Source organism: Venturia canescens, chromosome 1 (assembly GCF_019457755.1).
Source record: "Venturia canescens isolate UGA chromosome 1, ASM1945775v1, whole genome shotgun sequence".
Taxonomy (NCBI): Eukaryota; Metazoa; Arthropoda; class Insecta; order Hymenoptera; family Ichneumonidae; genus Venturia; species Venturia canescens.
In genome coordinates this window covers 27,122,253-27,149,922 of record NC_057421.1, presented here as the reverse complement: position 1 = coordinate 27,149,922, position 27,670 = coordinate 27,122,253, and the positions used below count along the sequence as shown (strand labels likewise).

At 37.8% G+C, this 27,670-nt stretch overlaps 3 protein-coding genes across 9 annotated transcripts in view; 2 read left to right on the top strand and 1 right to left on the bottom strand.

Moving 5' to 3' along the window:
- LOC122419240 (growth hormone secretagogue receptor type 1-like) overlaps positions 1–23,373 on the top strand; it is a 57,676-nt gene extending 34,303 nt beyond the window's left edge. For 5 of the 7 annotated variants that reach the window (XM_043433644.1, XM_043433643.1, XM_043433642.1 and 2 more), the window contains exons 5-7: positions 5,994–6,102; positions 6,425–6,496; positions 19,819–23,373. In XM_043433644.1, the coding sequence (XP_043289579.1) occupies positions 5,994–6,102; positions 6,425–6,496; positions 19,819–20,551 (914 nt within the window). In that variant the 3' untranslated portion in view covers positions 20,552–23,373. Of the gene's footprint in view, positions 1–5,993; positions 6,103–6,424; positions 6,497–17,754; positions 19,613–19,818 lie in introns of those variants that run through there. The other 2 variants (XM_043433645.1, XM_043433648.1) reach the window with 2 other exon arrangements.
- A 16-nt stretch (positions 23,374–23,389) lies between these two features.
- LOC122419242 (DENN domain-containing protein 10-like) lies at positions 23,390–25,499 on the bottom strand. The gene is made up of 5 exons (XM_043433649.1): positions 25,043–25,499; positions 24,759–24,955; positions 24,153–24,578; positions 23,955–24,072; positions 23,390–23,885 (listed from the first exon to the last, which is right to left on the bottom strand). The coding sequence occupies exons 1-5, from the start codon at positions 25,080–25,082 to the stop codon at positions 23,611–23,613; spliced, it is 1,056 nt and encodes a 351-aa protein (XP_043289584.1). The 5' UTR covers positions 25,083–25,499; the 3' UTR covers positions 23,390–23,610.
- A 1,101-nt stretch (positions 25,500–26,600) lies between these two features.
- LOC122419243 (small integral membrane protein 8) lies at positions 26,601–27,219 on the top strand. Its single transcript, XM_043433650.1, has 2 exons — positions 26,601–26,901; positions 26,972–27,219. The coding sequence occupies exons 1-2, from the start codon at positions 26,800–26,802 to the stop codon at positions 27,128–27,130; spliced, it is 261 nt and encodes an 86-aa protein (XP_043289585.1). The 5' UTR covers positions 26,601–26,799; the 3' UTR covers positions 27,131–27,219.
- Positions 27,220–27,670: the final 451 nt, after the last annotated feature.

The window sequence follows — 27,670 nt, the reverse complement described above, 5'->3', positions numbered from 1 at the left end:
GACTTTTAATTGAAGCGCATAGAACTTGAAAACGATTCACACGATACCACGCTGCAGTGGGAGTTTATTCGTGATTTCGCGTATAAAATGTTCCTGTGCTAAATACAATTGAGTTATCAAAGTCATTTTTGCATAAGAAATAAAACTAAAAAATTACTGTTGAGTGGAATATTGTTCGAGCTTCTCTTATATTCCTGCAATGAGAATACTGGGAAAAAAAATGAAAACGTGATGTCAACTACGCGATTTGCAGTTCGAATTTGCAGTATCGAACCCCAGGGCGTAATTAAGTCTCAAGCGCCTGTAGAACGACAATTGGCAAACAAACTGGCGGTTCGTAGTCATAGAAAAATTTTCGTTCGGAGCATTGAAACTCGAGACCTTTCGGCACCTCGTGGGCAATAACATATCACAATTGGAACAGTCCGTCAAATGAGAGGAAAGAGAAAAGGAGAAAAATGACGCCGACCGATCCGATCGACAATGGGGATTCCTCGTTTCTCATGTCTCCGTGAGATCATAAAGAATCCGAGCTTACCAGAGTTACATAAAATATACTCTTTAACCTAGAAAAATCTCGAACAAAGTCGACGATCGATCGTCGGTGATCTTATAATCCATGATTGAACTTCCTGACCTTTTCATCCATAAAAATACTTTTTTATACTTTTATATTCGGGGGAAAAACATTTCGTTTTTATTTCATTCGCAGTCAATCATTTCAGAAATGGATGACAAAATATTGAAAAAGTAGCAAAAGCATCTCATGGTTATACACGATTCGATCACAATTATATATTCGTTACTGAACTTGCTGTTTCACAAGAAGAAAATAAATCGTTCCGTTTATTCCAAAGTAACTGACCCGAAGATCATATTCGTTTTGAAATTCTCTTCATCTCTTCATGCCGTTATCCTTATTGCAACCAATTTTGGTCGGTTTACAAGCGTTGTAATTGTAACGTGAAAGCCGGCACCTTTGAGCTGCATCCTCGCGTTCTAAATATCCCCTTTATATTTATGTGTATACCAGCGTTTTAACGTTTGTACCGATGGACACGAGCCTTCTCTATATAGGAATGTATTCTGTAGTGGATTAAGTTGTAAAAGTGGCGTAATTTCGAACGTTTTATGGCCCACGGTTGCACGTGCCTTACGTGTCCTCCGTATAAAGCGTTTGCGATTCCATGCCACCACGAAACAACGTCAACTCACACACGAGAATCGCTAACCTTCCTACCGACAAGTATTGAGACTGTTCATGTTTTCACCAAGTTCGAATTCTCTCTTTCGGCAGTTCATTCGATTAGTCGACTATTTGAGTTGCGAAAACCTCAATTTCGATTTCGTTTCAGTCGGTAAAAGAATCAGTAACAACACGAAATCATCCTTTTAATTAATATTTTATTGGCACTCGTCCGTGATGCGAGTTTCATTTGAACAAACTGCCAAACGAACATTAATAATCTGAATCGGTCCGTTCATTCATTTGTTCCAGTAAAAAGTTCATAGTGTTAACAATATTGAGCAAAAAAATCGTACATTCACAGCTCTTAAGTATAAATAAGCACCGGAATAATTAAACTTAAACAACTGGGATCGGGCTCATCGGGCTATAAATCCTTTCGACGTTCGAACGTCACGAAAGAACTTGAGTAAATATTTCTCGACAATCTAATGAAATAAATTGTTCTCTCCATTCAGCTGTCACTGTGTATGCAAAATATAGTAATAGAGGTGACACTAACGAAGAGAAAACGGGAGAGTAATGAGACGTCGTTTCCTAGAATTGATCCACTCGTACAATAATTGATGGTAAATTGATTTTCCAAGCACCGAGTTAAGCATGGACGTCGTCAGCCCATAAACGCTCGATGCAGTACTTTCGCGTTTCACATTAATATTTTCTCATTCATTCCTTCCCTGTTTCACCTGTCGATGCGAATGATTTCATTGCTATTGCTTCAATAATTTGTTATCAAGTTGTAGAGTTGGAAAAAATCGGTTTCAAAAATCCTTAGCATTACCGACGATTCTCCATGTTTTGAGGTGGATTGAAACGAAATCGAACGAATTCTTCATCCGAAAGACCGCGGTTCAAAACTGCTCGTCTACTGTTCAACGTTCGAGTTTTAATCAAATTTCCGGCACCATACACGCTGAAACATCATGTGCATACTTCACTTTTACTGTATGCACTATGAATAGATGAAATACTTTAATCGCAGAAAACAAATTTCTATGTGACCGTTTCTGTCGTCGTTTGCAATAGGTTCGATTGTTGTATGTTCACACGCTGGTATTCGCCTGGATGTGATGTTATAGATTCGAATTCCAGAGATCTCTCGTATCTCATTATCAGCCCCATGCCACGCTCTCGCAGTATATCTACAAGCATGTGTCCAAGTGTCGTGCTTATATATGTATTATTTTTTACTATGTGCAGTATTAAAGCTGAACGCACGTACGTCGCACAGCAATAAAATGCATTTGCAAACTAAATTTGCATTTGAATGCGAAACATGGTACGGAATGAATTTTCTGTTTGTGTAAAACTGCCAAGAACGAGAAAGACATTGCGATCTTTGGACTTTTGTTAAGTGTAGCAAGTTTAAGAGAAATTGTACGACAATGACTCGACGAGTCTTGTTATTTCCTTTACCATTCCTCAGAGCATTCTTTCACTCTACTTTTATACTTCCCTCGGGGTTAATTAAAATTTTCATCATTAACATTGTGTTCATAACTGACGGGGATTTTTTTCAATGCTCCCATTTTCATTCATCGCTTATTTTATCATTATTTAAAAGATAAATCTTCCACACTTTTCTTCTCATCTCCATGGAAAAATGAAATTCGTTACTAATAAGTGCTGTTTAATAAAATTGTTTTTACACTGAAGCGAAATTTCTTCACAAGCGTTTCGCAATACATGGCAACTTATTAATGCACTTCATAGAGAATCGATTTTTTTATATAAAGGTGTGTGTTTGCAGTGAGCAAAGTAGAGTCCACGATAGACTCTTATATCGAATGGGGAAACCTATGAAATAAATAATGCCATGTTTCAAGAGCCATCAATAAAATTAGAGTCGCCCTCACCCGGATGTTACAAACCTCGAAAAGATTCCTTAAGATCATAATCAATATTTTATCGTGCATCACTTCAGTCCTATTCACGATGAATCTGAATAGTGAAAAAATCGTGTGTGTGTGGAAGTATTGAGTTGTCAGAACAAAAATCCAGAGTGCAATTTATTTTTGGTTTTCACTTGTCCATAAATTGTCTAAATTCATGTCGAATGTTCTGCTTATGAACAATCGATTGAAACGATTTCCCTACAGCAGTGGAAACATTTTGTTTTCATTATATAAAACACCCACGCAACTTCATCAATCGCGCAACACTCGCACGGTGAGATTGCCTCTGAAAATGATGGCCTATCGCTTTTGGCGTAAGAGAAATAAAAGGGCTGAATTAAGTGTCAACAGGATAGCTACAGAAGAGAAGGGAAAAGAACTCAAAGTAACAAAGAACCGGACGAGAGAGGGAAGGGAATGAAAAAAGCTCTGCTCGCAAGCTTTAACAGTATGGATAGTTAGACAACAGGAAGTCGTAACTCGTATGATCAAAAATGTAGCGTTACGCCCTTTCGTGAAAAATGAATGCGACGATTTAGGGGTGGACGTTTTTTGTGCCGAGGGTGAAACGAGTGTGTGAAGTACAACCCCCTGCGACGAATTACCGTTGCTCTTAGCTTATACGTGTTGAAGCATTTAATGTGGCTTCGCAGCCGGTAGCCTCGAGTTTTCTTGTCCTGCTATGCCTTGAGTTTCATCCAATTGCCTTTAACCTTCATAGCAGGAAATAGAATAGCGGGTTATTCGTCTCCAAAGGTGGGCAATCCGGGTCACCTGCTTTAACGCTCATGTAAAGAAATTCCCGAGGAACAACCCGGCACAGATATTGCTCGTATAAACGAAGTCATTGCCACTAAAATCGACTGCTTTTCGAAAGTTATTTCAGCTAAAAACACGTTCTTGATTCCTGATATCGAGCATAATCGAGTTGCATTAACAATCACTTTGGAGAGAATCTCTCATAATTTCATCCGTACAATACGAGACGTAGAAATTTGCAGCTTCGGAGTCCAACGAATTTAATGAAAAAAAAAAAACATTTTCAATTTGCCAATTTTTTATTTCACGTAATTATTGGTGTAGGTTGAAAAATTATGAATTGCGAATGCGGTAGAGAACATAATTGGAAAATTACTGGAATTGTTGGAGAGTTTTTTTATTTCGTTGGACTCCAACTCTGCAAACTTCGTATCATATAAAAGTTTCATTTTGAGGATCGTTAAAAATTGTGTTGCCGGAAAGCATTGTGAGTGGGTTCACATGTCTGTTTAACGATTACGGAGGGACAATTGCGGAACGAAAATTCAAGTGGAAGAGACAATGAAAAAACATCCGCAGATAGTTGAAAAACAGATTTGAAATACGCGGATCGAAACAGACTGAGAACACGAGACGGTTCCAATACAATACGCTTTGTTTCATCTCTGAACATCAGGTAATGCGAGTGTTCGTTGTTCAAGTATACGAAAAGGTTTCCCTGAATGCGCTGTGTATCGGATTGAATTTGTTTTGAAAATGACAACCAAGCGATCGTGTTGTTTACATTATTTGCTGAAGGTTTCAAAAACTTGCTCGGTCCACTCAATCCATTTTATTACATCCGCAAAAATAAACCTGACTGCGTTTTTTATCAATTGCTATTCATAGAACTGTATAAAAAGTTATTTCAATACGAAAATCTTCCAACTCCCAAGAGGCTTGTTTATCGAGCCTCGCTTATCGAGGCATTTTTCCAGATTTGAAATGCAGAGAATTCTCTCCTATCATATTCGTCCAATTCAAATATTTTTCAAGTTTACGAAACGCATGATTTTTCAAAACAACGGCTCAATAAAAAACCTGAATATCCATGTCAAAGTGGTTCTGAGTGACCCAGAAAATAGCTGTACTATGAAATTCGAATACAGAAAATTCTTAACTCTCGTACATGGAGGAACGACAACGCAGCTTTTCTATTCTCGCAGTTTATGACGAAAGATGTTGAATACAGGAGTTAAAACAAAACGTGAAAAAAACAATCGTTTCTAGAGCTAAGTGCGCGAGTTGATTTGTTTTTTCATATTTGACATAGGCTCGCGGTTATTGAAAAAGTGAACGCTTCGATAGTGCTTCAAATTAAAAATAGATTGCGTTTCGTCCCGTCAGAACACACCTGTCGGGAGATATAAAAAAATAATTTCCCTTGACTCTCGTGACGATCACGTTATCACAGGATTCGATTTCATATCGCGTTGGAAGGATTTCGTGTTTATTTATTTATTTATTTTTTTTTTTTTTCATCGGTGGAATTTACTTTTCCGCGAATGACTGAGACGTTTGAGACCTAAAAATAGCTTCAACGTTGACTGAAAAAACGGGAACAATAAACCTATGTTAGAAATAGCAGGTGTCAAAGTGAAAAAGAGCGTTTCGCAGAAATGAATCGTCTTTCGGATAATACGATACGACGCAAGCTCACGCGAGACCAACATCTCGTAGATAAACGCAATACCTGAGAAAGTGAAGCTCTCGAAGGCTTTTGTCAAGAGACCGGCCTAAGAATAAGGCTCAGTATATAGAGCACCTTTAGAAGCAACCAGTCTTTTCCTACAATTCGTCATGGATCACATTTTTCCTCCCTCTGAATCCTCAGACATGTCTGTATCCTTAAAAAACGAGGTTTAAATTACTCTTTTTGGGGTTGAATGTCAATCAGAAGTTCTCGATGAAGAATAGCCTTAATTGAAAAGGACTATCGTGCCTGAAGAGACTAACAAGTCGTAAAAAAGTTTGTTGCTTTGAGTAAAGATGAAAGATGTCGTTTGAGAGATTCACACTGGTACGAATTTCAAAGATTTTTCATATCGTTTCAGGTAAAGCAGTACCATTTGTTGAACTCACGGTGGCACATGCTTCGGTACTTACTATATTGGCCATCAGTTTCGAACGTTATTACGCCATTTGCGAGCCCTTGAGAGCAGGGTAAGTTGTTTCATCGTCGCGCTTCGTTATTATTTCCAAACTGAATTTTTCATTTTTATATTCATATTTTTGCCTTTTGTTACTTCACAATTTTTCTTGACGTAGGTATTTTCGTTCGGTGATAAATAGCGATAAAACCATTTTAATTGCACTAAATCCGGACGGATCGAGGTACGAGAATCCGAAGAATTCGATTCCGGCGGAATCTCGTTGACCGCCACTGCGACACATTCGTTCAGGGTCTTCGCACCCTGAGCGGAACTCCCCGGAATAGAAATGGTCCTTCCTATCTAATTTGAATTTATATTTCCTGCTGTTTCAGCTATGTGTGCACTAAAGCGAGAGCCACTTTTCTCTGTCTTCTCGCCTGGGTCGCCGCTGCTCTCTGCACCAGGTAAGATGATTAAAATTATGCTTGTGACAAACCCCATCCACTCAGAACGAAATTAACCTCAATTATCCTGCTTGGTTAATTGCTCTATTTATCTCTGCTCCTCCTTCTCTGGCTGATTCCCTTCCTCCCTTTTTCTATGTCCGTTTTTTGGATTCATTTCCGCCTTCGGTTGAAATGAGCTAAACTACAAAAGCTCGAGGAATACGAAAATACCGTGTCGTCCTCTAGAATTATTTCGTTTAATTATACGCTCCGCATCTCAAATCAACGCTACTTTTTCGTGAGTTCTCCACTCTGCGAAAAATCTATTTCTCCCATTTGCTTGTAGCTGACAATCAAGATATGGAGTTTTGTTCACTTTGACCATCGACCTCGAACCGAGAAATTATCGAGACACCTTTGGAATCGGTTTTATCTTGCATTTTTACATTAAACCATGGAATCAGTGACCAAAAATAGGAATTGTGGAACGACTTGATTTTTTGACGACGTCAAATTGGTCGTCTCGAAAGAGAGAAAACATGGAAACTGCATGTTTGACATTGACGAAGCGAGAGATTTGAAAACTAATACTTAAAAATATATATAGATTCAACGTCACTTTGTGTTGGAGACTCTCGCTCTGATAAATTTATCGTTTCGTTCAACATCAGCTCTGTACGTCGGTTGTCTATTTTTTTACGTATTTAAACTGCTGCGCTGGAGCTCTGGATAGGTCGTTCCATAGGAGGCAGAGCAAGAGATCCGTTCAGTTGTAACTCGTCTTCGTCAGTCTTTGACAACGGCATACGCGAGACATTTCTATGCGACAGAAAAATATATGGGGCCACGTACTTTCTTCCCTTAGATGCGCTTGCCTTAACGCAAAGTCTTGAAAAACGCCTCTAAATTCTTCAGCGAGAAACTTTTTCTTCCTAGACTTTCGTCAATTGCAAAATCAACTGATATTTTTATGGATATCTTCGAAAAAGAGGTGGAGAGAACTCACTTAAAATGTGAGTCGCAGAGAAAACTGTTAGATTACTTGGACCAAGGTTACTTCGCGTTGCTCCTTTATACCCCTCGCGAATGACATCTTTTGGCCACCCTTTTTTCCGAAGGGCTTCAAAGCTCCTTCATTCGAGTCTATGATCGATTACCTTTTTTCAACCAAAAAAGCACATATTTTCTATACAGACGTTTTCCAGCGATATTCAGTTATTCAATATTGAACCTTCGTGAATACTCGAAGAATGTGAATTCGAATTGAATTCTTTCAGGTCCTCAGAAAATATTCATCACTGCTTAGAACTTTAGAAAATCGATCGGTCAGAAACATTTATTATTTTGACAATTTTTTTAGTGTGAAGAAAATAATTAGATTCACTCACACTCATTTTTCTTTTTTTTTATCTATTGAAAGGGCACAATGAATAAATTGAACTGTAAGTTTTTCAATTCATAGCTAAACTTTTCTCTTTAAGGAGAATTATTTAATTGAACCGGTGCAATTGAAACATACCAGTGATTACGAGAACTCCATTAAATTCAAAGTTATACTGGAGGAAAAAAGTAAATGTTTAACCTTCTCAGGAGGGTTTGCTGCAAATTAAATTACATGAGAATAATCGATTCAACGCACTTAATAGGATCGCACTTGGTGAATAAGAATTTAACTGTGCATAGTTTTAGATTATTCGTATTATTCGCAAAAAGCTGGTGGAGGCTTTTACGTTTTTCTTTTCTCTCACACCTCTTATCGATTTTCAAGAGAACGTACAAACACAATATCAAAATCGATGCCACTAGGACGGGGTTGATTGTAGGTTTGAACGAGGCAGCATAACACACTCGACCGTTCGTCTCAATTAACGAGCGATATACGTGCATCTCCAAGGATTGCCTGAGAATTCACAGCAGGCTGCAACGAGAAACGATGCCCTGTATTAAAATGACAAAAAAAACGATCCCCCACGATTATTCATTTCACGTGGATGTGTGCGTTGCAGGATATCAACAGCGCAACACGTTAAATCTTATTTTCAGCCTGTTCTATTTCCGTGCTATTCACGGACTTGGGAATTCATAATGCTTGATAGCAAAACAGAACCAACCAGTTTTAGCGGAAAAAAAATTTGAAACACACTTCGTTCATGAGTTACGTACATTGCCGTCATAAAAAAAACTTGCTTTATTGAGCGAAAAAAACTCAAAATTTCATTTTGGATAAATGAAAAGTAATTCGAATGTAAAATTTGGCCCGAATGCACCATAAACATACAATAATTCGACCCACGAATATATTGTAAGTTCCATGGTTTTACTCATCAGAGTGGAAAGGAAATATGAGATTTGGACATAACCATGTAAATTATTTGATAATTAGTTCGTGGAATACACAAGCATGTTTCCATGCCGAATTCTCGAGCGGTGAGGTCTGGTATCGCGATTTGAATGAATGAGCGAGTGATCGCTTGTTCAGCGATTCTTGGATGATGATGCACAAACCACCTCTCAACTCTGGTTACATAAACACTCAATCACTCCAGTGGGAACCAACAGTTTGACCCATAAATTATAACAATTGAGTTATCATCGAAAATTCGTGAATTGCATCAATCGGTGCTTCGAGGCTATCCGTTCCAGTCAATTGGATTACAAATCAATTTTACGAATCTTTGTTCGATTCTCTGATAGAATACAACTCTTAAAAAAATATGGACGGCTGAATTATTTTGTTCTTATTCAATTGTGAATAGGCGTGCTGGTACGGGTTCGATTAAAATCGAATAAATGAAAAAATGTAAACAAAAAGAAATGTTCAAAAGCAAATCAGCTAGAGTCAAAGGATCGTTCTGTATTTGCATTTTCTACTGGAGTAGGTGCGTATCATTCATATTGGAAAAATCCCAGTGCTCAATTTGCACAATGCGTTGCAGGTGAAAAGGATTTGGAAAATTGCACTTCCCTCACCAGCTTCCGCATCGATCTCAACTTTTGTCGGCTTTCTATGAAGACTTTTAAATTTTATTTTATATTATTATTTTTATTTAATTATGGATACACGGGGATGCACGAAATAGACGTTTGTAAAATACGCGATCTCGAAATCCATTCTCGAAATTCAAAGGAAAAAATTTTGACGAACGAATTTCGGCGATCCAGTGGATGGAATTAATTCGAACAAGAAATACAAATAAAAAGCGGTCAACTAACAAAGTAAACGCGTGGAAAAAAAAATCTTACGTTCGTTACCCTAGCGAACTGTCATATCTCGACTAGAATTTTATGCCAGGTTTTTGCCATTGTTGATATAACCGCGTTCTGTTTTCCGTTGTCGATAACGGGACGTTTTGATTGGAAAGGGACATTTATTTTCAACGAAACAGCGAAGCTGCTGACAGTTCCTGATCGAATATAAGATGTTTTCTTTGTTGGAAAATACCAACGTTCCAATAACTATCAAATTATAATAAACATTGTGAAATAAAGTCGGTATTACAACGGGCTACGCGACAAGAACGTAAGATCGAGTAAAACTGATGATTGTTGAAATCAATCACATTTTCAATAGTTAAGGAGGATCGTGCCTTATTTGTGATTCAAAAAAGCAACTCAACTTTTTTGCTCTTTTCATGATCAAAGAAACGAAAGAAATTTATTATTCTCGCGATCACTAAAATTAGGTGTAACTTATTTGTCGAGATTAATAAATTTTAAATACAATGATAGCGGTTAAAATCCTTTTTCCCTTTTCTATTTATATGCGTATCCTGATTTATATTTTAAACCAGCTGGCTCATGGTGTTGTCAAACCTTCCACTGTTCATGTCGTTATTACTCGTTAACCTCAAATAAGTGTTTTTCTTTTTCCATTTCGAAGTCATTTTCACCGGTATTTCTCAAGACAAATCAAGTCATCTAAAAATATTCTATTTTCTTCTTCTCGTTTTTGGCTTTTTAAAGTTGGGAGAATCCTATTTTATTAAATCCAAATCGTCGCACAGGAAGTGCGACAACTAGACGGTAGATGCATAATAATTCTGGGAATAGATGCACGCTGTATATTTCTAGCATATTTCCAAATTTCAACTCTCAAAGTTGGAATTTTCAATTTCTATTGGATTGAACCTTCATTTTTTTGACATTTCGCAATCGAGTATAGGATCGATTTACATTTTCCATTAACTCAATTAAGATTTATCCCACTCTCGAGATAATAAAATGCCAGTGACTGATCGAGATGATCTCTCAAGAATCGTGTCACGCACAGGTGCTTTTTCGCCTCATTCAATCGTGTCCCCTTTATGCCGATGGATCATTAATCATATCCGGAAGCACCCGGCTGAAGGGCTCTGGAGGAGTGTGGATGGACCCCGCCGGTGAGAGAGACCAATTTCTGTTTGAATTGGTCCCACAAAAAAAATCACTGCTCAAGCCTCTTGTGTCGTTTGACAAGAAACAGAGCGTCGTAAATAAAGCTTGTATGCGTTCTCGGCGATGGCTTTTGACACCCTTCTCCATTTCTCTTATTTCGCAACTTCAATGCAGGGAATTCCCCTTTTTTCTATCCCACTGTTCATTTATGTTTATCTGAATAAGAATTGAGTTTTGGCTGAAATTGCATTTTCCCCTTATCCTTATTCGAACCCACTACAAAGAGCTTGACGAACGTCCCGCAAATAAGGGTGAAATAATCCCTGAGGCTAAGAAGTGCGCGTTCTTAGGTTTCATGGATCGCTTGAGCAGAAAAAAATCTACCGCCAAGAGATGTGCAGCCTCCTTCGCTGTATCTCTTTTTCTTTATTGGTCCCTCGTGCATTAGGCTATCTCCCTTTTCTGACCTCGATATCCGGGTGCGAAAACTCGCCTCGTTTTATCAACATCCGCGCGAGCGTCTGTATTTCAGGTCTGTGCTATACGCATGAATCCACGAACGGAAATCGTTGAAATAAAAGCAAAGTATCAATTAATATAACACTATTTCGAGAGTCCTGGAGGTTAAAAAATCTCACATGCAACATGAAAGCTCAATTTGTGTGTGATGAAAAGTAGCGGGTGGTCTTAAATGTTCGCACAACGTCTTAACTCTGTCGTTTCAAACTTGCTTTGCTCTAAAAATATGTATTTATTGAGTCAGGCATTAATCTGGAGATTTTTTAACGATTTTTCAAATGCAATGTACTACATTAATGTTTTACGAGCCCAACAGGCAACTTTCAGTTCCAAAAAGGGATACTTTAGAACGGAAGTTTTTTTGGTTCTCGTGGTGTAACGAATTTCTGTAATATTCAATTCGCTTTGGCTCACGAGCTTGATGAATCTTCCCGGAATCCGTGAATGTAGAGATCCGGTCGGCACGATGCCACAGAACTTTAATTGCATCTCTCATTCAATAAAAACGAAGCGTTCGTCCGGACTAACGAAAGGAAAAGGCGCCAGAGCGCAAAAAAAGCATTCATAGAGATTCAATATTCACCGCAACCCTTCCTTCAATTACTCCGGATATATCCGTGAACCTATGTATCAAAAAATGGAGAAGAAGGCGAAAAAAAGATGGAAAGATTGGATGAAGCAGAGACGAAAAAGGGGTAAAGAGAAAAATGGAGCGAGTCTATTTCCCGCAGTCACTCCATTTAATCAGCGGGAATACTCCGGTGCATTTTTCCACCCCAACGATCACACGCCCCCTCTCCATATTGGCCTATTCCCTCGACAATCGTCTAAAGATCTTACACTCTTGGCCACTGAACGAATTTACCTTGTTTCATCGTACGGTAGGAAAAATTTCTCGTCCTCCCAATATCGCTCTGTTCTTTTCTTTCACTCTCTCTCTCTCTTTCTCTTTCCCACACACACACTTCCGTCGTTTACTTTATTCCTGAGGGAAGATAAAATATAAAAATAAAAACAAAACAAAAAATTGGTAACTCGGTCAGATTCAGAGTACTAGAAGCCAAGAGAACGTGACATTTCAAACGAACGACTAGTCGCCTTTTTTAGTTTCCCTCCAAGTTTATCATCGTGAGGGATGCATGTCAATTTATTTTGCTTCAAAATATACAAGAAAAGGAATTCGTGTTCTGATGCCAATTTGTACATCGCGAAAAAACCAAAAATCCAATAATACCGAGAATTTTCACGAAGCTTCGGAAAATATCTCTCGACATTTTCTCTCACAGCGAGAACAAGAACATCGCATGCCGACAAGTTCAGATCGGATCTCTGTAATAACCCGGTAGCTCCTAATATGGCAAAGTTCTTTATCCCTATCAGACCCAACGAGATGACATCCCACGCACTACAGCTTATTTATGTCGGGTTTCCTCGTAAACGGAAGCCAGTTTTATACGAAACGTGGGCCAACTTTTTTAAATTGTCAATAATTATTTGCAAATAATTAATTACGAATGCAAATGGGAGTAATTGAAAATCATTTTTTCAATCATCTTAAATTGTACTTTTTTAAAACTTTCATTATCACAAAGTTCTAGCGGACGATAAAAAATTAATTTCTGAACAAATTTTTTTTCGAATTTAGTACTTCCATGACGCTTATTGATTGTGACAACGGAAAAAGTGCTTCGGTTCGTTACAATGAATTCTGGAAAAATTCATTTTATTGTAAAAGTGATGAATGACATTGGAATGGTTGAAAAAAGTTGTTGTAAAATTAAACAATAATTTTTTGAAATCCTTTGCCGAAAGGGGTAAAAACGCATGGAACAAAGTTTTATTCGTATTCTTGCAAATACGTGGAATTAGAGGAATAAAATTTCAATGTTACGAGACCATTCGAGTGACACATTGGAAAAGTGTAAGTTGTCAGAGAAGCTATACTTTTTGATACACCAAATATCAACCAACGTACGTAATTCTCTGCATTGAATGATAACGAAAAAGCATTTATAAAAGTTTATTGAATTAACGCAGATCGAACAATCCACTGTCGTGCCGGATCTCGTCCTGGGCGGCCGTATAATACGAAAATGTCATGAAGGGCTTTTCGCGAAAGGTTCGCCAGTTAAAATAGAATCCACGTTCGGAAATTGGTCAATTTTTACCTCCGCACCTGCTGGCCCATCGCGCGTTCGATATTACTTTATATGACGTTTACTGCTCTTCCCTCGATTCCGTTTGCCGGAACTGTCGACGACCAAATTACATTTAACTCCATTTTCATTCAAAATTAAATTGAGTTCCATTCGCTAAAGTCTTTCAGTAACGTCGATCGAAAGATTTTCTTATACTTTTAACGGCTTCACGATCATAAATATTCGATGAATTTGTGACACATAAAATGAATTCCGGATAAGAATCGTTTTGTAAGAATGTAACGAACAAGATAAAACTGACGATAAGGTGGCGGTTGTTTTTTTTTTTTTGATTATTATCTTTTTACTTTTTATACGATTTGTTTTTCGTTCTGGCGTTCTCGCTTATCCTGCATTTTTTTGCACCTTCTCTTCTTGAAAATAATAAGAAACCCTCGATTTCCTCAACCTCATCGAACGAGATCCAAGATCTCGATGAAGACTGGAAAAAAAATAACATTCGACGAGATGGCGCCCACCGGCCACATTTCAATACTTTCTCTGTAAAACTCATGCATTCAATAAACCCACACAAACTTATCCCATTGTATCTTGATACGTAAATAAATTGCGAATCTCTGTTTCCACTTCATTTCTTTCGAAAGATATGTACCTGGAGATGCAAGCGATGTAAAAGTTTCTGTTCCACGAAAGTTTTCCTTTCCATTGGATGAAATTATTCTCGAAGCTGATTATTTTCGTAACTCACTTATTTGTAAGTTCGAAACTAGAAAAATCGTTTTCCGAATGATGAAACAAAACAACGATTCATTGGATTTTCATTCCAGATGAAGGCGAAATATAGTCATTTCATTTTTTAAACGTTTCTGCTTTCATAGTTTTTACAACTCCATTTCATGACTTTCAGTAGAATTAAGTGAGAAGCTTCGGCTGAATGGTGAAGCGATGATAAATGAAAAATCACTTGCCCCAACTGTTTTCTCTTCATTCTTCAAGGAAACTAACCCTCACAATGTTTTGTAACAGCAAACTCAATTAGCTCGATTAAATCATACAATCATCATAAGTACTAGGAGACCGAAATACTGAATGAATCAAAATAAACGGCATCAAAGAAAGCGTGGGAAGTGATAAAAGGGGCTGACCTAACACGTGCCTAACGGTTTAGTGATATGAAAACCCCTATCAAGTTACGGGTCGATGATTTTTTACGAAATCGCTAAATCGAGTCGATAGAAGCGTCCAGTTTTTCTTCCTTTTTGGGCTTTCACAATAAAAAATGATCGTTCTCGCGTAAATGCGAAGCGGTGTAAGCGAGTTTCATATTCTTCAACGTGAAATTTTTTTTCACCGCTCAGTCATACCGGAATCAATGATCGTGCTGTTAATTAAGCTTCTCGTTATCGTTACAGCAAACTTATCTAAAGAATTTTCCAAAATTCTCTACCACCGAAGTCACCCCTTAATAAAAACAACCGTCCCACGCTCCCCTAAATCTTTTCCAACACACGGCCACCCACGCATCACGCAGTATGTAACGTCGCATATCCCCTTGAATCGCTAACGTCGCAACGATACATTGTGAGAACATATGCATCCTAGTGGTAAATACACTTGAACGCCCTCACACACATCAGCATTGCGATATTCGCGGAGAAAAGCTGGAAAGAGAAGAAAAAAAGATGGAGAGAGGGCTGGCTATGTCTGGATTTTTACCCCATAAAATTCATGGGTTCGCTGCTTTTGGTCCTTTCATTCAACACATGCCGATTCACCCTTACATCCCTACTCGTAACAATATACGCCCCAGAGGGTAAATATCCTCTTGGCCATATCTTCGACCGGAGCAATCTCGTGCAGCCTCATAAAAACGTATACCCTTAAAGATTCTACGCTTCCTAAGACACAAAATCGCATGCCCAGTACTTTCCACTTTCTCTCGCATTCACTACCTTTTTTCAAGCTCAAGAGACCGGAAATTATCGCGCGGCTAGTCCGCACGTATATAGTTGAGTCTCAAATCCATTAGCCAAAAACCTGTTAACGACCTCACTAATGAGATTCGAGGCTTACCTATTATAAGAGAGCTCATTCAATGACTTGTCTGGGGATTAAGATTGAATGAATGTAAAGTTTCTTTTCATTTTTTTGTTTTTGTATAGACTTTTGGCATAAATAGGGGGAAACGTCGAGTCGCTGTGATGAAATTGTTTCCTGTGAGGTCTCGTGCATTTTCTACAAAAGTCGAAATAACCGTTTTAAAGCTCGAGAGTATTTGCTAGCAGCTGAGAGAAACCGGGTATATATTGCTATCAGATTTCACTCGGCTCGTCTGCATTATGTCGAAAAACACTTTTCGAGAGTCCAGCACAACCTCGTTGCTGAATGTTTTTTACCCCCTTTGACGTTTTTTTCCGAAGTTTGCCCTTTTTGCCCGGGCTCCGTACACGTCCATCTTGGCGTCACGGTAAAGTCTTGTAAAAAAAGAAGCAAGTGTACAGAAATTGATAATGCTGCGAGGAAAATGTCCAGCTCCATGCTACTGTCCCGGAGGGACCCTTCGTAAAGTGCGGGCAAGCAAAAAACTGCAATATTTTATTTCACCGCGTGGGAATGGACCGGTGAGGGTCCGAGACAGGAAAAGCTTGCTCGCGCACGCGGAATTTGCTCCTTTTTTTAAGCTCTCGTTGCTTCCTCGGCTTCTCGTACTCTCGAGGTTTTCACGCCCACGTGAAAGCTCGGAGAGAAAACTGAGAATGCGAAACTTCTTCTCTAGTTACCTTTTATCCGACGACGATGCTCTTTCGAAACCATTTGTCCACTGTGTTTTCGTCGGAGCTTCCCCTTCGGTGATAAATACGAGGGAAAGCCACGTTGGTTGATTTCTCGCCTCCAGGAAATCGCACAGCCAATGTTGAGAAGCTCTTGGAATCGAGAAAAATCGAGCGATCCAAGATTTTGTACAAATAATCGAATAAGTATAATAATCTTTGACACCGGGATTGATACTTCGGTCAAAAAATAACTTCAAAGTATTTCTCGCGAATTGGGTTAACTCTCGATATTTCCTCTCCGGTGCTTTTTCCTCCGATGCAAATATTACAAATTCTTCCACATCCAAGCCAGACATACGAGAGTCATAAATCGAAAATAAACCACTCGAGTGTGAGAGCAGCCTCAAACAAGGTCTCGAGGTTGATTCGGCGCGTACAGTCGCAAAAGTGCAAGTGCCGCTTTTTTTTATTAGTTCGTATATACAATTTTCCTTTCCCTGCTCCCTTAAGACTTTGAGTCGCCGCTCCAACACGACTATGGCGTATCTCACGTTCATAAAAATCCGGCTTACCGTTTTTTCTCAAATGTCCTCTTATCTGCGTCGGTGTGAGCTTGAATTTATGCATGCTCTGCTTTTTTTTATTGTGTATTGCTGATGCAGTGCTTCATTATGATGGTTTTTTAAATACTTAGCTGCAGTAAGCGTGCAGGATCATTTTTCTCAAATTACCATTTTCTCGAAAACAAATTTTCGAATTAAGAAAATATTTCAATTTCAGACAATTAATAATATTTCCTTGCCCCGCTTAGCGTTATGAAAATAAACGATTCATGCCATCACGATCTATGGACAACACCATTTGTATGCATGGAAAAAAAGCAACGCTCGAGTGAAGTTTTCCGCAAACTTATCAGAGGCAGCGTGTGCGTAAGAAAACTTTATGCAATGCAACGTCGTCATTCAGGTGGAAAAATAAACTGTCGCTTATTCCATCTTTTATTTTATTATTGCCCGCTCGAGAGACACTATTTTCATCAATGTATAACACATCAAGTCTTCGTAAGCAAAAGTCTTATAGCTGAGCTCAAAAAAGAGTATGAGAATACAAAAACACTGATGAAACAGTGTCTCTCAATTGTTCACTGGTAAAAGTGCTTGAAAATTGAGATTCATAACGAAGAAAAACTGCTTTACAGTCGAAACAACGTCGACATTAGACATCGAGTTACGAAGCATTTTGTCACATAGCACAAAAAATTTCAATAGTAGAATAAGAGTTGGTACGGATGTCAAAATTAACTCAAATTATTGAACTGCAACCAGGGTGATTGATGGATACAAAAATCGTGTGAAGGAATAATAAAGAAAACAAGATAAGACGAGAAAAAAAAACGCACGAAGCCTAGCGATACCAACAAAAATGTATTTTAATTCTTGGTTGATTGCAGTCCAATGATCTGGGTATCGCAGTATAGCGTAGTCAGAGTGACGATGAAGAAGAGCAACCTAAACGACGACGGGAATATCGAGTCACGGAACATTCCGGTTTGCTTAATGCTGGCAAACACTTCGGCCACGACAGCATTCTTCCTTCTACTCGTGCTGGTATTCTTCATCGTGCCTCTCTTACTACTGGTGGTGCTGTATTCGGTGATCGTGAGACATCTGATCCTCGATCATTCGCGGGCTTCCAGTACGAGCGAAAATTATCACGCGCGAGCGAGAAAACAAGTGATACTTATGCTACTGACTGTTGTGTTCAGTTTCTTCGTGTGTCTCGCCCCTTTCAAGACACTCACCTTTTATCTCGTCCTCGCGCCCCCGGAAAACGTTCAAGCGATCGACAACGACACTCTCCTCAACATCGTTTACTTCTGTCGCATTATGTTTTATCTCAACAGCGCGATTAATCCAATTCTCTACAACCTCATGAGCACCAAATTCAGACTCGGGTTTTTGAAAATATGTGGATTACGGAAACGACGAAATTCCGAGCGGAGCACCATTCGAAGTACCCTCAACGCAACGAGAATCTCCAGGAGAGTCGTCGACGAGCAACAAGAGGATTTTTTATGACACAGGGCTCCCTCTCGAGTCCTCATCGTTCCGAAAACGACGCTATCGTTCGCTATGTTTTCAAATCATTTACATTCTTCGAGGCGCCCTCGGAATATTCGCGAATGAGAATTCTGGTCTCGCTCATTTTTTAGTCTAACTGAGCTAGTACATTTTTTTAGTAATCAAGTACGAAATCATGATTTTAACTAATTTTCGCAATATTCGCTCACGAACGTACAAAATTCGGAGAATTTTCAACTAGATTCGTAGTCGTTGAATCAGCAGATCGCAAACCAATAACGGGACGCAATTTTTTTCATGTTCAATTGAAAAATGCTCAATGTTGTTATCAACATCTTGGAACAAGAGACGAGAAAGTGTCGTTTTCGAGTATTTTTACTTTTTTGCTTCATCAGCTCGGTTCAAACTCGATAATAACCTCTTATTGAACTTCTTCAATAAGACTTGTCAAAGTTTTAATAGTTTCTTATGATTATATTGCTCTTTCTCGCGCAACCGCCGTCCACAGGAGAATCTCTAGTCGTATATTATTCATTTCATCGTAACCGATATCGGGGTCAACGTTGGGGAGGGTGAAAATCAGAAGCGATGTCGAAATACCCTCCGGAGCAAGGACATCGCTCTGAGAGACCCAGATTTTTTTTTACCAGAGAACGCTTTTAGTGTCGTGAGCATGATAGAAAAAATGTTTGGAAAAATTCATTTTGGGCTCTCCCGTATTTATTTCAAAACGCTGTTGTCTCGAAAATCCTAATAAATTATGGAAATATCGACGTTCGATGTAGCACGATAATGATTCAACTGAATCACCGTATTATATTTCATGGCTACTTGCAAACGAACGAATTATCTCGCCACGAATGACGATCTACGGTTAAAAAATCGCTCGATCAGCCATAAAGTATTTTAGAGCCACCAAAAAGAGATGAAGCATTCTCATGGAGATTCGAGCATGCACGGATCGAGGGGAAAAATTTTACATTCACATACTCCTTCGGTCAATCGAAAAAAACGTCCTTTAACTCTGGAAACACGAAAAAATAATGAAATGGAGTATAAAACACTGAGGAAGGTGCACTCGACATCGATTCTTGGCGCAGATAATTCGCCAGCTCAGTATCTGTGCCTTTTTTGTTGCATGCGACCTATATAATACATTGATTAAGTATCTCTTACCGTTGAATAATGTTTGGTTTCGATAGATAAAATAAATATTTAATGTCGTTATTCCTGTTGTAAAATTAATGAATAATTCAATCCCCACGAACCCCTTATTCCCATGGCAAATGATAAAATGAAAGAAAAATCAGCGAAAAGCCAGACGAAGTGGCTTTTCTGGCAGAAATAAAATATGCAATTGGTTTATTAATTGGTGTTAATTGACGAGACTTTTGGACGTGATATTGATCGATGATCGTTACGTGTGATTTCAGCCCGATTCTTTCGATGGTAGACTACGTCATAGAACACGACGAGGACGGTTTCGAATTTCCAACGTGTCAGACGCAAGCGAACACGCCATGGATGGTCGGGTTTATCCTAACGACGATAATAATATTCTTCATAATACCATTGATTATTCTCGTTGTACTTTACACCGTAATAGCACGACATTTAATGGCAAACCCTGCGATAAGCCGGGAACCAGCGAATAATTTACTCAAGTACAGGAAGCAAGTTGTCCTCATGCTCGGGACTGTCGTCCTCTGTTTCTTCGTTTGCCTATTGCCCTTCCGTGCTTTCACCCTGTGGGTGCTCGTCACACCCTCGAAGACAATCGTCAAACTTGGCATCGAGGGCTACTTCTGTCTTCTTTACTTGTGTCGAGTTATGCTCTATCTCAATTCAGCGATAAATCCGATACTCTACAACCTCATGTCGACGAAATTCCGGGACGGATTCCTCAGGCTGTGCGGCCTCGGTGTCAACCGAAGAAAAAAAGCGAATCAAACGTTGAGCCGCGCGAGAACTCACACCACCGGATCTACCAATTGCAGCAGCAATCATTCCGACTTCTGGAGACGCCACAGCAGCAACAAAAGCTCCAGCATCAATCAGGTCCCTAATGTTCACAACGAAAAACAGGCTATAAGATTGCCACTCTTTTCCGCTGTTACCGGAAGTATTATTAGAAATAGTCAGCACAAACAGGAGAGCTACGTTTAGCTTATTATTTTTTCCTTCTCTCTTTTACAACGACTTTCGTGTTATGTTTTTTAAATAAAATAAACCGACAAACGGTTTTACGTCATTCCACGATGGAACACGATTTTTAGTGGGTATTCAGTCAGAGTTTTTTTTCTCTAGTCACATCGACGAAATCGCAAATTATTCTTTCAAGTGATTCGTTGCATATATCGAACTGTTTTTTTTTAAATTTTTTTATTTTTTTTTCTCTCATTAAAATCATAAATTCGCGACAAGTTTACCTAAAATAATGATGGAGAAATTTTTCAGTACACTAGCTTGGCTTTCGAATACACACCACTGAACGTGGAAAAATACAAGAAGAAGTAATAATTTCATCGAAATGAGAAACAACAGCGATGTCATTTCACTTGACCGAATGTTTTTCTGGATTTTCATATGATACAGAAACAACAGTGGGCTTCGTTGAACTTTTTGTTGAAGGTATCGAAGGCGCTGTGCCATTCGTTAGTTTGGACCTCATTGTGGCGTAAAATCCGTGGGCGTGGGAGAAAAATTCGGGCTGTATACAAGCATTTTGGTCTAACGAGAGTGAAAATTCGAGTGAATAAGTAATTAGTGGTTTATCGGAGTCGGGGATATGGGGAATGATAACTTGAGCCGGAAGTCTCGCGTGGCAACTTATTTATCGTTAGAGCTTGGTTGACTTTTGGCAGAAATCGTTGCCCCTGCTCAGATAAAATATGTACCGTATGTACACATTCAACCAAGGAATCCCAAAGGCCCAGAAAATGAGGAAGAGAGAGAGAGAGAAAACCAAAAGATTTATCGCGTCCTCCCGGTTGTCTTCCCACGTCCGTGATTTACGTTACGATTCTCTTGCACGTTCTCTCCTCTCGGCGAAAGATAGAAATTCATTTTATTCCTATATAGCTGCGGGTTTAACGACCAGAAAAATACACTCTCGACTATATCCGAATCAAGCCCGGGGAATTTGACCGATGCAGTTTTAGGGGTAAGAAAAATGAGAATGAGAAAGGAAGAGAGGGAGGAGGGAGGGGGGAACTCGTGAGAAAAAGGACGTCGTTGTGTCTCCGATGGCGCAACCATTTATTTTTTTAACGAAGGCACGAGACCCAATGTCGGGATTGTATAAAAAAAACGTTTTTGTTATCAAGCTTTTTTTTATTATTTATAGTTTTGATGAAATTAGGGATTAATATGATTAATTTTCATATGAAAAATGAATGATGGTTGAAAATAAATTTCTCGGAATAATCAAGCATCGTTATTTATCACAAGTTTTTCTGGAGTTGAGAAAAAAATAGGGTGCGACGCTTGAAATTTATTTGAAAAATAATTTTTAAGAAAAAAAAAAAAAACGATTTTGTTTTCCACGTGATCAGTGAGAATGTTCTATTGTTACGTTTTAGGGCTCAGAGATTCGTTTTGCCGCTAATGGAACCGTCAAAAAAGAGGGAACTATAACGCGCCGATAAAAAAGATGTTCGGCAGATCAAATCACGCCTAACTCGGCAGAGTGTGCCAGGCTGAAAAGAGAAATGAAAAACGAAAGGAATAGAAAGAGGGTCGAATGATGATGGGAGGCAAAAATTATGGGCATTGCCCAAGATCAGGTCTACGAAACTCGGGGACAATGACGTCGAGGCAAGAGGAATCCAAATTGACCCAGAGCAACTTCACTTTTGCTTAGTGTATCAACAAAATTGGCTGTAAAAACCTCGTTTGGGACAAAAGACCGCTTTACTTCAAACACAAATAAAAACACTCGCCTATTTTTCAAAGTACGGAAATATTATTAAAATGAAACAAAAATATAACTCGAACGTTGCTGCTCGCTCCAAGATAGAACATTTTTTTATATTTTATGCCCTCAACAATGACTTCTATTTGCGAGAAAAAAATATCGTGGATTTCTAGAGCGAAACTGCACCGTCATTCGCTTATGAATTTGAAATTTTTTTCACTTCGAATCTAAAATCATAGTTCAATTGAAAAATTACCGTTCGTCAATCTAGTCAAAAGAGTATAACGATGTCACGCTTTTTAAAATTAGTTTTCATCACCTGCTGTATTTCTAGCGAATGTATTGATCGTCCATTTATTTATTTATTTATTTATTTATTTATTTATTCATTAAAGTATTTATTCATGTGTTGGATACTGCAAAGCGTGAAAATGTGAAATGTGCTTCGAAGGTCACTTCGTTCCACCACGCGGCATAAACCAAAATTTGAAGACTGTGAATAAAAGACGCTCTGGATGAAAAACCCTGAGATTTGCATCGAACAATCGGGAGAAATAGTAACTATAATCGTGATGCGATTCAAGCCAGATGAAAAAATCATTCCATTCTGAAGCCCCTAAATTGGGACCATTTTTGCTAGAGATAAAAACAATAGGAAATCTCATTGAAGATTCAAAATAACAGACAAAATTCAGGAAGAAAAGTTGAAAAAATTGTGGATCGGTTTGTAAATAATACTCATGCAAGCATGTCGCGCGAGACACTTGGTTCCTAATAACTGTCCTCATGTGTAGATTATATGAAAATAATAATAATAATAATAATGATAATTGTAACGATGATAATAGAAGAATGAAGAGAAAACCAAATTTCGGTAATTGACCGATTTACAAATGTTGTATTCTGCATAAGTTTAAGAAATGCGTTATTTTATGTGACAAAAAATCAAAGTGATTTATTTTAATATGTTACAAGGATATAACATAATACAGACGTGCAACGATTGAAGAAAAAATATACGTTCCTGTAAATATTTTATAATATTAATTGAAATAAAATGTTTCTAAGGGTGCATTGTGTACATGTGCTTGTTATTGAAGCCAAAAAAACCTTTATTAAATTCCGATACCGATCAATAAAAAATAGATATACAATTCAAAGATTCTCTGAGTTTGAGATTTTTCCAACCAAGATTCTATCAGTCGAGGAACAAATGCTGATGACAGTTATTAAATAAATGCATCGCTTGATGAGTTTTTTTAATATCAGATACTTTTGGATAAACGGATTGAGTTATAAATGAAAATAATCAGATAGGAAATAGATTTTCTGCCATACCCAAGTTTATCAAAAAATTTTCTACCGCCGGTGGTAAATCGCGTTCACGAATACTTTTAACAGAAGAAAGAACTTTTTTCCCTTCTGTAGGTTCTAACATTGCTAGAGTCTTCAATTGACTCAAAAGATCTTGAGTCTTCTCAGCGATCTCGTTGATTATTTGCCCTTTGTTGTCGTCATCCTTTTCACAGAGTTGCACCATGAATAACGCGATTTCCTTGTGGGCTTTTGTCATAGTTAGACTCTCTGGAAATTCATGGAAATCACAATAAAAACTTGTTTTCCAAAGATCTGGATTAAATTTCAAATGTTTACCTTTCGCGTGTGAAGCAACGGTAATTTCTCTAGCTGGAATGTTTACCAATAAATCAAATAATTCTGGTTTTGAAGAAATAGAACTGTCTCGACATCCGGCAATGTAGTACGAATAGCTCTGCAGAAGAAATGAAATTTTTAACTACTCAGTAGGAAAATATTGAAATATCATTGAGGTATATTTGGTAGCATATTCACTTTGAGTTCTGAAAGCTCATCCTGAACAAGATCAATCCAGGGAAAAAGATTGTCAGTTACTTTGCGATGCTTCATCAAAGTAGGAAAAGTTTCGATCCATCCGAACAGTTCTTCAAGACTGTGATGATAAATGACAATTTTTTTTTTCAACAAAATTGCTGTGTATATCAAAATTGTTTCCAATTCGAAAGTTCTTATTAATTTTTTGGCATGATTGTTATTCATTCGCCACTCTCCGTCAAATTGGTGCAACGCATTGCCTTTCGAATCACGTACAAGACCTTCAGAAAATGCAGCCAAGTAATGCCTCAAAACTTCGGTAGGATCACCCGATTCGCAATATGAATTATTCATTATTCTGCACAGTTCCTGATAGTCATGGGGATTGAAATCCTTGGTGATGAGCACTACAGCACAACACTTTACCTGATCAATAACAAAACATTATGAATTTGTTGGAATTCACTTTCTAAACATTTTATCGGTGATGTGATTTGTCCAATTTGTATATATTAATTAGAATAGATTTTTACTTAATCAATATTGAAAGTGTATTTGATTTCAAGATGGAATTTTTATTATTTAAAAAAATGGAAAAACACTAACTCTTGGCAATTTGTTGGCTGCGATAGCTTCGCTGCTGTGAATATAAATCCAAGCATTGTCTAGTCTTGCTCCTATAAAAGACTGAATGCTATTTTGTTTGGTACGAGAGTTCCATTTCCTTGTAACATAAGATTTCTGGGTGTCAGTGACAGCAGGATAGGACCAAGTCCACAATACATCTCCATTGCAATCTTTTTCTGTAAATAACATCATAGAAAATGAATTATAGAAAAAATATTGTATATTTACGAGGATAAATATTGATTGTATGTTTATTTATTCACCTATTATACTACACGATATCAAATTAATTAGAGGCGTCATGTTTGAGGTTAAGTAGCGATAAATAAATCATCAGGAGATTGAATATCACGTGGCACAAATATTCCAACTGGGACTCAACAATATATTGCACATTTTTCCTTATTTTATTAAAGACGGAATGATAATAATAATGATATAACTAATTATGTCAACAATTTTGACACTTTCGGATAATGGGAGTGTCAAAACACTCCCTTGAAGAGTTTGAAGCTTATTGAAGGTACTGACGGGACACAAATATGAGAAAAGCAATAAAGCAATATTCAACAAGAATCGAATATCATTAAGGTCTGTTATTTAAACGAAACTTGAACCAAAGTGAGTTTTTGTTAAAAAATATTGTGACTGGGTGATGACGAAGTTAATACTGTGTTCAATTAAAGAGAACGTATAGCGATCGTGAAGAAAAAAGACAGCGAGGATCCACGAATATATAAATATAAAAACATACCAAACTTTTTGTAATCATTTTAAAAATTGAAAAAATAAGCTGACTTGAAACAAAATGTTTTTTTCTGTGTGTAATATTATTCTCATGAACATATGCGCCAACCTTGTTAATTATAAAATTCGCAACTAATAAATGATCGCGCGCATTTTGGATATCTCAAAATTGAAACAAAAATGGTTAATTTTACATGGATTACTATTTTTGATTTTTCTATTAATAAACGCCCGAGAAATGAATACCACAAAGGGTACATTCTACTTGGACGCTGACAGCGTTAATGTTAATGTTAATAGCGTTAATAACGCTATAATAACGCTAAAACGTGTTCGATTTGAAGTGAGCGCGGTAACACTGGTTGCGTTCACATCATGTTCGACTTGGTACGATTACAAAAAGGCGCCCGTACAGCACCGAAATCGTAAAGACGTATTTAAGACGTCTATACGATGTCTTCACGTCTAAAAGACGTCTTAAATACGTCTTTACGATTTCGATGCTGTACGGGCGGAACCAACAAGTGATCTTGTTCTTTTTTAATTACTCGACGAAATAACACTGGATTCATCGAAAAGTGAAGACAGCGAAACAAGCAGTAGTACGATAACAGAGATAACAAACGATTCTCTATGTGGATGCGTTCAACCACTTGAACGTCGGGAGCGTTGAGAATACAATTCTAAACGCACCCATCTAAACGCTTGTAGCGTTTACAACGCCAAGTCGAACGCAAAATAGCGCTCAAATAGCGCTATTAAGAGTATGGATCAGTCGACTAACCTCACTTGGAATTTTCGAAATTGAAATTCTCTGACACAGTTTGACCGATTAAAAAAAGGCTCTGTCAGCCTACGCAGAACGATGGCAAAAATCGACTGACAGAGCCTTTTTTTAATCGGTTAAACTGTGTCAAAGAATTTCGATTTCGAAATTTGCAGCTATCTCTCTCGCACTCACGGTTGCGATATACCGACTGATCCATCCTCTTAACGACGCTGTCAGCGTCCAAATAGAATGTACCCAAAAAAGTCAGAAATTCAAAATCATTCAGCTAAGTTCACGGAAGTGTGTTCAAGACTGTTCAAGACTCAACTGCAGTCAATTTCATTTAATAGATCAGCTGTTCATACCGCTGCTGACGCCTAGTTTTGTTTTTGTAGAATTCGTACGTTCTTGTATGCAAAGTATTAGCTATTAGCATCAAAAGATTTAAATATAAATAGTCTTATTTATCGACATTTTTATTCAATCAATTTCTGAGAAATCATAATGGAAAACAAACCACAGAACCCTCAGCCAGGAGATGGTCTGAGGTCAATGAGGACAACAATGCTCTTTCGGGCGGTTAATTTCGAATTGTATACACGACCTGTGAGTAAAAAAAAATGAGAACGTATATTTTCAAGTACCGTATTCATCTTGACATATTTATTTGATATAGAACATGATAATAATGGGACTGGGTATTGCGGCGATGACTGGATGTGCCGGCTACATATTTTACATGCGTTCGAAATACGAGGGTATGGGTTTTTACACCGCGGTGGAATCGGATGGCAAGGAAACGTTTAAAAAGAAAGTTTCCAAATGGAATAATTGATTATAACTGATTATTCGCATTTATTTATTTATTATTAGTTACTTGTACATTGTGTAAATATGGACAAAATTAATAAAAAGTGGATGCAATTCGTTCTATTTTTCCAATTTCCAATTCTACTATATTATTCATTTACTCTTCAAAACTTATCTAAATCAAACAATCGAATTCAATTCGTTAAATCACGTTTAACTGATGTTGCTGATAAACTAGGTCAGCTAATCCTGGATCAATCATTTTGGGCTTTTCTAGGATTAATCATTTTAATTCGTAAGGCGTTAGTTCATTCTCCAAATTGACAATGCTGAAGTTTGCAACGTTGGAGTCCAACGAAATGAGGGAAAAAAACATTTTTAATTAACCAATTTTTTATTTCAAAAAGTACCAGTGCAGGTTGAAAAACTGCGAATTGGAAATTCGACAGGAAACGAAATTAGAGAATTACTGAAATTTTTTTAAGTCATTTCGTTGGACTCCAACGTTGCAAACTTCAGCCTCATCCAAATTAAGCTTGACTTATAACATGTACAAATGAAAGGG

Excerpts from the sequence above, each read along its gene's own strand:
- LOC122419243 (XM_043433650.1), top strand. The coding sequence starts at position 26,800 with ATGGAAAACAAACCACAGAACCCTCAGCCAGGAGATGGTCTGAGGTCA. Across the intron at positions 26,902-26,971 it reads TCGAATTGTATACACGACCT|AACATGATAATAATGGGACT; the intron begins GTGAGTAAAAAA and ends TATTTGATATAG.
- LOC122419242 (XM_043433649.1), bottom strand. The coding sequence starts at position 25,082 with ATGACGCCTCTAATTAATTTGATATCGTGTAGTATAATAG. Across the intron at positions 24,956-25,042 it reads GATATCGTGTAGTATAATAG|AAAAAGATTGCAATGGAGAT; the intron begins GTGAATAAATAA and ends TGTTATTTACAG. Across the intron at positions 24,073-24,152 it reads ATGAGCTTTCAGAACTCAAA|AGCTATTCGTACTACATTGC; the intron begins GTGAATATGCTA and ends TTTCTTCTGCAG.